The sequence below is a fragment of the Astatotilapia calliptera genome, chromosome 4 (genome assembly GCF_900246225.1).
Source record: "Astatotilapia calliptera chromosome 4, fAstCal1.2, whole genome shotgun sequence".
Classification (NCBI taxonomy): Eukaryota; Metazoa; Chordata; class Actinopteri; order Cichliformes; family Cichlidae; genus Astatotilapia; species Astatotilapia calliptera.
Window position 1 is genome coordinate 2,799,002 of NC_039305.1, and position 15,616 is coordinate 2,814,617.

General features: G+C 39.9%; 1 protein-coding gene across 2 annotated transcripts in view; it reads right to left on the reverse strand.

Annotated features, from left to right (window-relative positions):
• Positions 1–15,616, reverse strand: part of grin2ca (glutamate receptor, ionotropic, N-methyl D-aspartate 2Ca) — a 73,095-nt gene that overhangs the window by 45,654 nt on the left and 11,825 nt on the right. The window contains exon 2 of one of the 2 annotated variants that reach the window (XM_026163995.1): positions 6,102–6,543. In XM_026163995.1, coding sequence (XP_026019780.1) covers positions 6,102–6,527 — 426 coding nt within the window. In that variant the 5' untranslated portion in view covers positions 6,528–6,543. Of the gene's footprint in view, positions 1–6,101; positions 10,723–15,616 lie in introns of those variants that run through there. The other variant, XM_026163996.1, reaches the window with a different exon arrangement.

Sequence of the window (15,616 nt, forward strand, 5' to 3'; positions counted from 1 at the left end):
GATCAAATATTAAAATGCTACTGAATAAAGCATAAATTATTGGAATTTTTCCTGTCTAAAAACAGTGCTTTTTGGTGTTTTATTTGGTCTATAACAGTCTGACAGACAATTACAGATCATCTTCTTCTTCCTTCAGGTAATTTATAATCTTTATGACATATTTTATATCAGTCGCTCTAAAAGTTTTTGTTGTTTTTTTGAACTTCCAGCTTTGCTTTTATCTGTAAAACCTTTATTTATAATGTTGTCTGACTCTTTTCCCCTAGATTATAAAGTTCTCCACATTTTTATTTTATTAATCATTTACTTCGACTTCTTTTGGAGGATTTTAATGTTCAGAGCCGTTAACTTTTATCCCTTGAGAATATTTAGACGATTTAGGGTGCACTGCCTTGCCTGAGGATATTTTGAGAAATGGTCAGCAGGGACAGATTTAATGTTTCCTATCAACTGAGCTACAGCTACCCCACATCTCTAACCTCTGAGGCATGCATTAGTTTTAATTTAAAGAGACGTGGCAGTGCGGACTGAGAGGTTCACTTTAGAGCGGGATAAAATGCCACATTCACATTATTCTTTTTATGACTACATTTATCTGTTGTCTGTTACGTTTTCCTTGTCCTTGCCACCAGAGAGATTATCAACACATGAGCCAGTCATTTATAAATTGATGCACAATTGAGTATCAATCTGTTTGCCACTTATCACAGCCCAGGTCACAGGTTCAGGCTGAAAAACCCAGACCTCCCTCTCCCCAGGCACCTCCTCCAGCTCATCTGTGGGAACACCGAGGCATTCCCAGCCCAGCTGAGAGATATAACCTCTCCAGCGTGTTGTGGGTCTTCCCTGGAACCTCTACCCAGTAGGTCCAGTCCCCCCTTTTCACCTGTTTGCTTTATGGGCGTATCTATTCATTATTCTGTCATTATATGGTTATAAAGATTCTTCTTCGGTGAATCTATAACGTGAACTTGCTCAGTTCTCTGCTGGGATGAGCTGAGATAGCGGTCAGCTGAAATGTGTGTATGCAGAGTAGAATTACAACTTTTGACTGAAATTAATTTTAACCTTATTTTGGGAAAAAATGTATCAATTTTATAAAATCAAATTAACTGATTACATGGATGTAGTTTTTCTTTTGTCTCAGTGACGACTGCAAAAGTTACGGATTTTATTTGATAGAGATTCAACACGCTGCCCAGATATCTGCCTGGAAGCAGTGCAAAGATGGATACGAGTGGACAGACGTGTATATAGAGTAAAGAAGGATTTTGTGATTACTCGTTTCTACAATAAGCACATTTTTCATTTGTGGGTTTGGTTTAATTTTCTACAAGTTATTAGCTTCTTAAAATGTTCACACAAACAAACTGGCCGACCTGAAATTTGAATGCGTTGAAGCAGCAACATTTTTTGTTTCATAACCGTTATTGGGGTCAGTTTGAAGGTCGCGTGTTCTTCTACTTGGAAGCAGGTGAAGTTTGAGAAGGTCTAAGCATGCTCCATGTTTTTTATGCTTTTGAAATGTTTAGTAATAACCAAAATCTTTGGTATTTGTGGTATGGATTAAGTACAAGTGGACCCAAGGCTGCGGGAAACTATTTGCATGCAAATAGCAAATCATGCAGGGCAGGCATGTGTGCATGTCACTCAGAGACCCGGTGCCTCAGTGGGTAGATTACGGTTGGTTTCCAGCTGGGACCATCCATATTAATAATGCATGCACTCACTGCTCTGAAAGGCAAGTATAATGGCTTCACTAAATGTCATAAATTAATGGTCCCAACTAATTGCTGATGAAAAGCAATCATTCATTTTCACACTAGCCTTTGTCAAAGAGCTTATTTCTTATTACATGTGTTTATTCTGTAATTTACTGTGATTGATTCGCTGTTTCTGTCCTCAGGTTTGAATGGTTAAAGTGTAAATGAGCAGCAGGAGGCATTAACTGCTGCATGACATCTCTTTTATTACCCTCGACGCCATGCGGAGGGCGAGATCACGCCGCATGTTTTCTGAAATGGATGTTGTTGACAGGGGAGCTGTCTACAGGCCCGTGTGAATGATGCAAATTACTGGAGTCTTGTTAGTGTCTCCTTGCTTATGGAAAGCCTCAAGAGTCAAATGGAAAAGGCCAATCTGGGGCTTTGAATGAAGAACCATATTCTTATCCAAAGCACTGAAAGAGTTCACTGATGCTGTAGGTGAAAAGATGAATTCAGTGCCGTGAGATTACTGCCTCAGGCTCGTGCTGTTAGATGCTGTGATGGTTAAAACCTCTTGTGCATCTTTCGTATTAGCATTTTTCCACTGATCTGATCGTTGCAAAGGATCACCATCATTTGTAAATAAAGAGACCAATTCTTTTTAACTGTAAAAGTAGCTTTAGCTTATTATTGTAGCTCATGGCTAAAAACACATCTCAAAATCCCCTGTGCTGAGACCTGGTAGGGGGTCAGTTTAGGCGTGGGAGGCCTGCAGTTTGCTGATGGAAACCTTGAAGATGGCGATGAAGAAAAAGGCCTAAAAGCTGCTTACTCTTCAGACTAATGAAATGGGAAGATTTGAGTTTACTGAGAAATTGCTAATACTTAAAATAGCTTTAGGGCAGCAATGATACTTTTCACATTATTAAACACATTTTAACACTTTTAAAAGACTTTGATTGTACCTTAACTTAGATTTTACACTCACATCAGTGTGTTTGGTTTTAGATTTGATCTGAAGGAGTAAACAGGTCTTGAAAAGTCTAAAGGTGAATGTGAGGCAGGCTGATAGGGGTGCAGAGCATTTGTATGCTTGCATTAATCCTAGTAATAACAAACAAAACATCTTTTTAGCTTTGAAAAATAATAAATGCTTCTGATCTAATTTCGACTCCCCGAAAGCTGCTGACCAAACTCGTTGGTGTGGTAATATTTAATTAGAACTTAAATAGTGGTTTAAAATAAATCTTTAATGACATTTTAAATCCTTTTCTCATAGACTTTGATTGTATTTTATGTGGTACGGGCACAAATATATAACATTTGTTTAATATATTATAAAAAAGTGTATTAAAAGTCCATCTGACTGTGGGTTGAGAGAACATCTGGGAAGCAGCTAAATGGCGTTGAGGACGGCCACAACAGCGACACGGTCAACCTGATGCTGTGCAAACATGAGCCGGCAGGTCTGGGACTAGCTAGCAAAAACAAAAGTTGCAGTGTGGCTGTGTTTGCCTCAATGGCCCAGCCAAGTTGTTACGTGTGAGGAAAAACATAAATAGCTGTGCAGCATGCATCATTCAAGAAACCAAGCATAATGTGCACCACCACCAAGTCGAGTCATCAAGTGAAAGAATCATTTTTCAGGGCTTCAGACTGCGGCTGTCGACGTGTGATGCTATCCCAGCACCGCCAAAGTGTTTCTTGTAGAAATGTCACCAGAGAAAAGATTATAGTCTCTGTTGCTGGTATTTGTGCTTGTTTAGATCGATCGTTGCAGCTAAACCAGCTTCAACTCAGATGTGGTTTAAATGCTCGTTTGAGCCACAAACTTGTCTCCTGTACTTGACCTCACCTCAGTGTAGCAGCATGTGGCACTAACATCATGTAACACAACCTCGACATACAACATCTGCACAAAAATGTTCAAAAGAGTTGAACTCTAGTTTTTCTTATTAATAAAATTAGAAGTTGCACTAAATGTTGACTAGGGCTGCCACGATTAGTCGACTAGTCACGATTATGTCGACTATTAAAATCGTCGACGACTAATTTAATAGTCGACGCATCGTTTGAAGCTTTGTAAGATCACAAAGGACGCAGGAATGAGTAGTAGGATTTAAGAGTGTAATAACGGACTGAAACAGAAGATGGCAGCACTGCATGTACAAGGATGCCAGCTGCCGTTAAACCCCGAAGAAGAAGAAGCTGTGTCCCAGAATTCATAGCGCAGCCCAGCGCAGTTGTCGACAATGGCGGCAGCTAGTTAGTTTTAACTTTACTCTTATTATTCTTTCTGGGTCACAAAATAAACGTTTAACATATTTTCAGGCGAGAATGTAGCTGTGTAAACCTCAAATATCGGCTCAGTTTATCAGGACACCGCATATTTTCAAAAGCGCTCCGACGTTTTCGGAGACGTCTGTTACCCACTAGCTCGATAGCTAGGCGGGGGCTAGGCTAACTAGAGCCGTGAGAACACCGGACTCCCGGCAAATCGTTTTCAAACCCACCGCCGTCTTTCGCTAGTCAGGTTAAACATATATATATAAGTCACTTAGATAACTTAAAAATGTTAGTTTGGCTTTCTTTAGTATTTTATTTGTTCCTGAGTAAATCGGTTTGGCTGAGATTAAAGTTATAGTTTTTACACAGCTAAAACTGTCAAGCAGACAGCTGATTATCAGAAGTGTGAGACGCTGGAGAATTTACTCCGGTGTCCTGTTATATTTTAGAAAGCAAGGAGTTTATTAAACTTCACCGAAACAATCTGCAAATTTCATTAAAAATTAATAAACTACCATCTTGTCTTTATTTTTAGTTAGCACAAACACTTCAAGCTGTAAGCTAATGATAGTTATATAAGAGCAGATGCTGCTGGTGCAATAAGCTGTACGCTGTACGTCCAATGGATGATGATCTGATTAGTCGACTAATCGCAAAAATAATCGGTGACTAGTCGACTATCAAAATAATCGTTTGTGGCAGCCCTAATGTTGACATAACAATAAATCATATCACTTCCTCTTGCAATAGATTATCAGCATGCTGGTGCCAGATGTTGTTAGTCTTATATAAACTGTTTCCTTCACCCATTTGACTTGGAGCCATTACCTCATGATACACTTGGGTACCAAAATTCAGCGTCTTGCATTGAGGAAGGATGGCTCACATCTGGAAAGTTAATCAGGGAGCTAATATTAACTACAAGATAAAAACACACTGACACCACAGTACAGTGAAGGAATGCGCCAACCCTTTTCTCCTTCACTTGCACAGATTCGTGCAATGTAATGAGCATCTGAGACGGCGTGGTGGTGATACCAGCGTTATCATGGGCATCTTACTGGGAAATGGGCAGATGTATTGCATTGTTTTGCCAGTCAGAGCAGATGTCAATCGTTTGTACTGATTATTTATGCAGCATGAGTGCTCCAACAATAAATCAGCTGGCAAATCTGTGGGGCAAATGAAAGTCTGGATATTTTTGGTGTTGTTCACTCGTTTTCAAATAGCACAACTTCATCATTTGACATGATGGGTTTTGTTATGCAAAAATTATGTGTGAAGCATATCCGTTAGACTGTGGCTCAGATAGTGGAGTGGAATTATGATACATGGTTGATGCTTTGAAACTTGAACAAGACACTGAACCCAAAGTTGCTTCCAGCTGGAGCAACAGTAGAATGCTTTGAAGGCCGTAGATCAGGCAGTAAAGGTCCTATATGTGTATTAAAAACTGAGGATTTGAATAAAAGGTATATTCTTTGTATCTGACTTTGAAATAGTAACATTTTCTTCACATGAATTGTGTGAAACAATAATGCAAATGTGCAATTTGGTCATTACTAATATCCATCGATTTTCTTTTTCTCTTCTTTTTTGCTCGCTTTAAAGTGACGTATTATACGTCCTTCAGTGTTCATTAAGCTGATGTAATTAGCACTCGGATTCCTGTTTTTTTCCTAATGGCTTCTTTGTCATTATTTAACTGCTCTCAAGAAAATGAATCAGCACCTTAAGCAGAATTGTGATTGAAATGATTTCTCTTTTTGCTACGAGGACTATAATTACCACGAGTCACGCTGCAGACTGAAGTGATTAAGTAAATGTCTAAATACTGAATGAAGCTGTTATCTAACTTCAATAAGAGTAAGGAGTTCTTAATACCTGACAGACCAAAAGGAAAAACAGAAACTTTGTCCAGGAATGAGATTGACCCCAACAATTGATTTCATAGAGCACCTATCTCCTTTGTTTAATGAAATATTATTATAGCTGGTCCTGTGGTGTTGGTGTATTCTGGATAAAAAGAAAAACTGAAAGATCAGCGGCGGTGGAATAAAAACAAAGGCTTTTGTGTGTGTGAGGTGTAGTAATTGATGACGAGCTGACCTTGTGTGGCAGGACGACAGCAGAGCCTCCACTGATGCCCACGATTGGCACGGCCGTCTGAGTGGAAATGAAGTCCAAGATCTGCGCCACGGCCTCTGAGCCCACGTTGTCCTCGAACACCACGCCATGGACACGGTTGGTTGAGAGAGTGTCGCAGATGCGGGTTAGCAGCGCCCGAGGGTTAGTGTTGTTGACCAGTACAGTGATAGGGTTCACCTCCAAGGGAAGATCCATGAAGTTTTCCCGACTCAAACGCCCCTTGATCTCCGTCTGGTAGGCCGTGCCGCTGAACACCACCGCCACATTCACAGAGGGCGTGGGGATCCCGAACGGCCGGCAGGAACAGCCAGGGATGGCGCAGAATAGCAGCAGCAGCAGCGGCGGCCACCACGGGGAGTCGCTCCAGCAGCCTAGACGAACGCCCATCTCAGTCACCTACTGCCTGGTGGGGGGGATAGAAGAGATCGACATGTTAGACAGGAAGATCTTTTTGTGTTTGTTTTTACGTTTTGATAAATATAAATGACCTTCTGGCTTCATCTCGGCTCAGCGTGCCGGCCCGGTCGCTGTAATCAGACGTGTAAGAGCCCATTAACGGAGCCCAGAGCAGTATTTTTAGTGTTTGTCAGCGTGCAGCACGAGGCTGTGGCCAGGCTGTTGCGTCTTAGGATGGCAGCTGCCACCCTGCTGCTGTTGGATTCTGCGGTACAACCCAGCAGATGGTGTCCAGCGTTTAATGCAACAAATGGAGAACAAGAGGATTTATAATTTTTCTCTCGTGACATTACTTTTGATGCTATTACTTAATTTCTTTTTTAGCAGCCCAAGGCATTCAGGCTTAATCTGCTGCAGATCTGCATGCATAGTTTTGACGATCATGTGGCATCCACAGTGTCAGAATAATGTTCATTAGCATACGTTTCAACATATCAAAAGGAAAAAAACTTTATTCACAAATGCCTTTAATCCTCTGGTGATAAAATCCTTGCTCCTTGTGCAACACTGCCTCTCTAATGGACTGCAATGCAAGCACTAACTCTCAGCCGTACTATCTTAATTACTTCCAATTGTTGTGCTTTCTGCCCTCTGGAAGGTAATGCAGGAGAAATGCCATAGTTGGGACTCTGCGATGTCAAACCCTGTAATGTTAGTTTAACATTCACATTGTAAGCAGACAGCGGTTTGTGTTGAGCTGTCAGACAGAGTTAGGCTCGTTGTCAAATCTTTCACAGCAGTGTTTGTGGCCCTCGGGGAGTGCTGCACACTGGGCCCCTGTCACAGAGATCTGATCCACCATGTGATGGAATCCCAGTGGGGTGAATATATTGTAATCCCTTGGTAATCCCAACCAGGCGTCATGGCCTGCGGCTTGATTGTAGTGTATAAACTTATCAAGAGATTTGGCTAGTGCACGGAGCACGGTGCAGCTCTGTGCTGCGTTTTTCTCTCCGTACTACATCCTGCGTCGGACCGAGCTGTGAGCTCCTCTGGAAAACACTGCAGAACAAGCATGCAGTGCATGACGGCCGGGCCGGTTCATCTCTAGAATACTTATGAAGGAATTGGGTTTTTTTGTCATGTTGCATGCACAGACTCCGAGAAAACACATCACGCATGCATGCATGGGAAGCTGTTCGTGACGTGTCCTGCATGTGCAACTCGACTCTACATCCTGTTCAGTGACATCAGCCGTGTTTCAGCTGACAGCAGTAGAGACGTTTAGGCTTAATGTCGCGAGATTAACATTCATGGAAGAAATACCTGAAGACCTCCTGTATATTTAATGAAACCGTAAAACAGCTGAGGCGCATGAATGAAGGCTGAACGCTCAGGTGGTAAAAATGTCATTAAAGCAAAAATGGAGTCATCAGTAACTTTGTGACATGATTTTAATATATTTATTTATATTTTATATTGTATAACCACCACCGCAACAGCTATGGTTCAATTAATTAAGACAAAGCAACGCTTTTTTGAATCCGGTGATAAGGCAGGGAAACTTCTGGCCTATCAAGCCCGTGCCGAAGCAACCTCCAAACTAATTCCAAAGGTCAAGTCTGCCGCTGGTGACATAATATCGGACCCAGAGGGAATTGATGAAGTATTTGTTCGTTTCTATTCCAATCTGTACACGTCAAGCTCTCCACCTCTATCAGAAGAAACTCTCCAAATATACATTTTCCAAGAATAGATCTGACGAAGGGGTTAGGGGGATTGATTACTGTAGTAGAGGTACAAGAAGCCATTAAATCCTTAAACACAGGTAACTCTGCAGAATACTATAAAGCCAATTCTGATCTTATGGCACCGTTGTTGAAAGATATGTATAATGAAGCCTTTTCAAAATGTCAATTACCCAAGACTTTGTCCGAAGCTACTATTTGTTTACTCTTGAAAAAAGACAAGGATCCTCTGTTGTGCAGTAGTTACGGACCAATTTCTCTTTTAAATATTGATTTTAAAATACTATCTAAAATTCTCGCACTTAGGCTACAACGTGTTGTGCCACAAATTATCGCCACTGATCAGACGGGATTCATGGCCGGCAGGCACTCATATGACAATTCAAGACGCCTCTTGAATATTATCCACACATCATGCAACTCAATTCCAGAGGTTGTGGTATCTCTTGACACGGAGAAAGCCTTCGACCGCGTCGAGCGGCGCTTCCTCTATGAGGTGATGGATAGGTTTGACTTAGGGTTGACTTTATTCTCTGGGTTAAGCTACTATATTCTTCGCCATTCACCTGTATTCGTACTAACAACAACTTGTCTTCGCCTTTTCCACTTGAGAGGGGCACTAGGCAAGGGTGCTCTCTCTCACCCTTCCTATTCGCCATTGCTATCGAGCCTCTTGCAATATGGCTGCGTTCAGAGGATAGATTTAAAGGCATTACGAGGTTCGGTGTAACCCACAAACTCTCCCTTTATGCAGACGACTTGCTCCTGTACATTTCTGACCCTCTAAACTCATTTCCGGTGCTTTTTAACATACTGGACCAATATGGTACACTGTCAGGATATAAGGTCAATTATCAAAAAACCGAGTTGCAACCCCTCAACTCCCTGGCCAGAGCTCTTCCCCACTCAATAGTGCCCTTTAAGTGGACAGAAACTGGATTTAGATATCTGGGGGGTTTTATTTCCTTTTCTGTCCCTACTAGACAATGTTGGGAAAGGTTGTGACCGTTGGACTTCTCTACCATTGTCAGTGGCAGGGAGAGTTAACCTGATAAAGATGAATGTCCTCCCCAAATTCTTGTATCTTTTTCAACATGTCCCAGTTCTTCTTACTAAAGCATTCTTCGACAAGTTAGAAAAGACTCTGTCACATTTCATATGGGGAGGGAAACAAGCTAGAATTCGCAAGTCTATTCTTCAGTCCTCTAAAGCTGACGGTGGTCTTGGTCTGCCCAATTTTAGACACTACTATTGGGCAGCTAACATACACAAACTTTTGCATTGGGTTCGCAACGACCCCCCTGTACCAGCCTGGGTACAAATGGAAACTGCATCTAGTATTATCATCAATACTCAGCTCACCACTCCCTTTCTCTCCAACCCTTGTTGGGGATAATCGAATAATTGGCGACAGTTCAGAAAATACTTCGGGCTACTTGGACCTTTGCTAACACCTTTATTAAAAAGATTGTAATTTTGCACCTTCAAACATTGATGCGGCCTTTGGCAGTTGGAAAGATAAAGGTCTTAGGACTGTTAAGGACTTGTACAGTCAGGACACCTTTCTATCTTTTGCTGACCTATCGTCTAAATATGACCTGCCTAATATCAATTTTTTTCGTTATCTTCAGACTAGAGATTTTGTAAAAACGTAGTTCCCTCACTTTCCCAATCGGCCTCCAGAAACAAATCTGGATATCATCCTGCAGACGAACCCTCATCAAAACAGACTGATATCAGCCTTGTATAAAATACTAGATACGTCGGTCCCCAAATCCATTTCTCATACTAAGCTGAGATGGAAGAGCTACAGACAACCCTGCCAGAACAGCAGTGGGATTCTGCTTTGAAACTGATTCACTCGTCCTCAATTTGTGCCCGTCATGCTTTGATTCAGTGCAAGGTGGTCTATAAAGTACATTATACAAACGCAAAATTATCTAAAATCTATCCAACCATTAGTGATGCCTGCAGCAGATGCAGACTATCACCTGCCAACCATTTCCACATGTTTTGGTCTTGTTCGAAACTGAGTGCATTTTGGAGGAATATATTCAACACACTTAGCCAAGCACATGGCCAGACTGTCCCTCCTAACCCGCTCTCCGCAATTTTTGGCATTCCTCCCGACTTGATCTGGCCCCCTCAAACAGGCCCTAGCCTTTACCACTTTACTAGCTCGGAGGCTTATTCTGTTGAAGTGGAAGCTTCCCCACCCCCCAAATCATGATTATTGGGTGAGAGATGTACTCTTTAACTTAAAGTTGGAAAAACTTCGATTCTCTCTAAAAGAATAAAGAAATAGGAAATTTAACAAAATCTGGAAATAATTTCTCTTACTAGTGGACACCATCACTTTACTTCCTGAGTCTGAAGTGAACTGAGTGAAGCTACATTATAAAGTTTGGATTTTTTTTTTAATCTCATTTTTACTTTATTTATTTGTTTATCCTTTTGTTTTGTTTGGTCCCTTTTTTGTTGTTGTTTGTTTGGGTTATGCTTGTTATGTGTATAAGTCTTGAGATGTTTTTTTTGTGTGTGTGGGCAGAGACTGGCTCTCTGTGCTGTCTTGTCTAGTGTGGACCTGGTAGGGGGAGAATTCAGGATGGGGGGTACAATGGACATACAACTGTTCTGAAATCAAGATTGACTTTGCTGTTGCTAACTTTGTTGCTAACGTTATCGTTGAAATCAGTAAAACAAAGTTGGAATATATTTTATATTGTATTTTGAGATCCATGGAGGCTATCGTATCTCAGTTTCTATTTACCGTTCAGATCTGGAGGAAACAGCCTTCAAAGATTCATGATGCAGATACATTACAGCTTGTGACCGTACGTTTGCTGGGTGCCGACCCCCGAACCTCTAAAGCCAGCCGAATCCTTAAACTGCACTGATACATAAAGGAAAGAGGATTTTCATCTGTCCTTTGGCTAAATCCTCTCAAACCGCTCCTGTGTATACAGGCTCCACTCAGATGTTGAGGATCAAAAGTCACCGTGGACATCCATTGGTCGTAGAGATTTTAGATTTATTACAAAACAGAGACAATTTCGGCTCCGAAGCAGTCACAAGGTACATACTGTAGTTTGAGCCATGAGCCGGAGACAGGTTGCCTTTTTGCGTCACGATGCTGCTGCAAACTGGATTCAGAATGAGTCATACTGTACTTGGTGCCCCACAGAGTGCAACCAGTCACTGCCCAGTTATACTTGATTACGTCTGCATGTAAGCTTCTTATGAAAGTACTCCATTGTTATCTAATAACATTTAAATATTTCAGCAGAAAACGAGCTGGTTCTTTTGTCAGCATGGAGTTCATTTATTATTAGCTTATGTAATATTGATTTGAAAGATCTTTCATAATTAAAAAATGTCTGAATGAACAGGTCATTGAGAAGAACTCACTGAGTTTCAGCATGGTACTGTGATATGATAGCACTACTGCAACAAGTCAGGTCAGTGACACAGAGTGCTGAGGTGTGTTAGTGCATTTAAATGGCCAACGCTCGGCTGGCAAAGAGTTCTAAAACGCCTTCAGGCATTAACATCAGCATACAAACTGTGTGCTGGGAGCTTCATGGCATCAGGTTTCCATGCCTGAACATGTGGAGGTGGCCTCGTACTTTGTGGATAGCTCTGTAGTAAATAAATTTGGGTGGTAGATGATGATTGGCCCACTAAAGACATCTGCAGTGTTATGATTCAGAAAAAAGAAGAGCTGAAATCCTGCAGCTGTAATGGGAAACATGTTGCTTTCTAAACTACAGTGATGGGCTCCTCAGTTTCTAATGCGTTGCTTGCAAGTTGCATAAATATGTGAGATAACTTGTCCCAACTTTAAATTTGCGTTAAAAAAAGGGAAACCTTTTCCTTTTCAGTGTTTTACATGTTGTCTTTGTACTGTGAGATTAAATAAATAAAGTAGACCACAGTATGTTTAACCTATATAGAGTATAACAACATGGAGCGCTGCATGCTGTACATATGGTACAGACGGCACATTAACGGTTATTCCATACCCACATGAAGAACCCGAACTTTTCCCTGTTAATTGCAAACTTTCTTCAGCAAGAATGCAAGAAGTCAGATATTTAAGGTTACACGTAGAGATGATGGTTTGGGAGGTTAGTCCCCATTACAGGATTAATGCAAGCACACACACTCCTCTGTCCTATTTATTTCTTACTGCCTCTCTTGGAAAGCTGTCGCCAAAGTCCGTTCTTGTCAAAGGGATTATGGAAAAGCAACGTGACTTAAATAAGTTGCTTCAGAGCAGCACATACCAGCCACTTTCCTGTTTCCTCTTCTTTTGACGGCTGAACTGTGTAAACAGGCCACCGCTGAGAATTATCTAACATCTGATGAGAGATTAGATTTTAAAAAGCGGACGAGAGACCGAACTTTCAAAGTTAAACGGTGCCGATCGGCAGTATCGTCCCACCAATCGACAGTGTTCGTATTCTCTGTCCTCAGTTAGTTAGAGTTTGACTAACAAACATTTAAGATGTGCTTATCCCCCTCTAGTGGGTGACATACGGAGGAAGCAGTGTCTTTACTGAACGAGCTGAGAAATGCAGACTGATTAAAAATAGCTGCTGGGGCTCTATCGTACAACGACGTTATTTATTTTTAGTCTGTTGTGCTTCCACACTGCTGACACTTGGACATTTTGTTAAGTTGAACAGGTAAATAATGCAAACATCCACATCTGCATGTTCAGCTCATACACATGTTATCTGCTCCCAGAAATTGAATATTGCTGATAAGGCAAATTGGATTTTCTGCACACGGCGACACATACACAGACTCAGTGATGAGAATGTGAGTACATCTGGTTCATGCATATTGAAGTCTTGTACAGTGCGGTTTATTTCCCCTTCTAATGCAGTGTATGTTTCCTTCACCTTTTTCAGCACTGTCTCAACCAAAAGCAGCAGTTTATTTTCACATTTTTAAAAAATATCATTTTGTCATATTGGAGGGAACCTGTTTTGTTCATTTCCAGGTCCAGATTTTTATTGTTGGACTCTAAGTAATCCTTAATTTTCTTATGAGGGGGGTGGAAGCTTCAACAAGCACCTCTGGCATCTCCCTTCCTCTCCTTTTGACCCAGCTTTCTTCTGATTGGCTGCTCCTTGCAAACAAAGAGCTTGAACAGCTAGTGGGTGGGGCATCTCACAGCCAAAGAATGACCACATGAGGAGATCCCCCATCTGTGGCAACATGCAAAGACACAAGTAAAAAAGAAGCTGTCTGAAACCGAGTGTTTAGAGCAGCCTGAAGCCTGACCCTTTGGGATTATTTATGCATACACTGACCTCATTATTTGGAAATTTGGCCTTGTTTAATATGAGCATCCACCACTGTATCAGTACACATGACAGAAAATGAGGATTAGCGCAATCAGTGCCCTTTAATTACTTTTGCAACAGCCGTCCTGCCCCACAGTGCGCATTGAAATCTCATCTTTGCATCCTGCAAACTGCATCCATTCTTCCAAAGTTGTCCACTCTCTGTTTTCTCTGATATAGACCATATGAGTGATGAAACCACATGAAAGAAAACAACCTGCCATTTATCGATGAGATGCTGCAAAGGTCCTCCAAGTGATTCCTGATCCAGCTCATTAACGTGAAGCTGCAGCAGTAAATACATCTGGGTGAGAAGTGTGGTGCAGTGTTTAATGACTCCCTTTATATTCTGGGCACGACACCCCTGCTGCAGCTGTTTAACAATGTGCACCTGTCCCGTCTCCTGCTACTTAATCAATACACTCATCCATGGATCCGCAGCCTGCTGCGTCTGTGTTTCACCTGCTGATAACAGTCCAGCAGCTTCCTCTTGATCCAGCGCTGTCAGAACTCCATGATCAAGCAGATCTATGACTTTTATGGGACTCGTATGAACGTTAGGGCTTCCCTATCGTTGCACCGGGTAGGCAAACACTACTTAAATTAGCTCTATTGTTCCTCTTGTGACCAGTTCTTCCCAAAATAGTGAAATACACCATCTTTAGCAAAGAAAGAAAGACGTCCACTAGGTTTGTAGGAACATAATTAGCTTTTTAGTAAAATAAATAAAATAAATCTCTGAGCTCAGTTTGACACGGCAGAGGCAGAACTTCTTACTGAATCACTTTATCACAGTATCACTTTATAGATGAAATCAAATCAGTGGTATATCCTGGGTGTGATCAGTGAACGCCAATCCACCAAATCAAAAATAATGAGCTAATTAATGGGACTTTTTATTGAAACTAAGAGATGTAGGTACTCCAAATCAAGACTTTTTATAGGTAACCAGATAGCATCTATTCATATATATGTATATATATGTATATATATGTATATATATATATATATATATATATGTATATATATGTATATATGTATATATATATATGTATATATATGTATATATATATATGTATATATATATATATATGTATATATATATATATATATGTATATATATATATATATATATATGTGTATATATATATATATATATATATATATATATATATGTATATATATATATATATATATATATATATATATATATATATATATATATATATATATATATATATATATATATATATATATATATATATATATATATATATATATATATATATATATATATGTATATGTGTATATATATATATATATATATATATATGTATATGTGTATATATATATATATATATATATATATATATATATATATATGTATATATATATGTATATGTATATATATATATATATGTATATATATATGTATATGTATATATATATGTATATGTATATATATATATATATGTATATATATATGTATATGTATATATATATGTATATGTATATATATATGTATATGTATATATATATATATATATATATATATATATATATATATATATATATATATATAATTATAATTTTAGAGGTAAATAAATAACTTTTACTTTGAAGGGTTTTTTTTCTCATTTTTTAACCTTTGGAAAGTTTGACTACCCCGTTAGTTGGCGAGCGTTTGCAGACAAATTGGAATCTTTCATGGAAACTACGACAACTCACAGGGAGGTTTTTAGTGCAGCACCATCACCCAGCAACTGCTCGCTAACCGGTCAGGAAATTCACATCTTTATTTCATCTTTGGCTTTAACTGTTTAAATTTAAGTATTACTGTACAGGAATAGAGCGTTCCCAGTTTATTGGATGTACCTTAGCTTGCTAATCTTGTTGGGGACTGTAGGAACATTTTTCTCTCCAGAACTACGAAAACAAAATCTTCAAAAAACTTCAGAAATGTTGGAAGTGTGTCGCA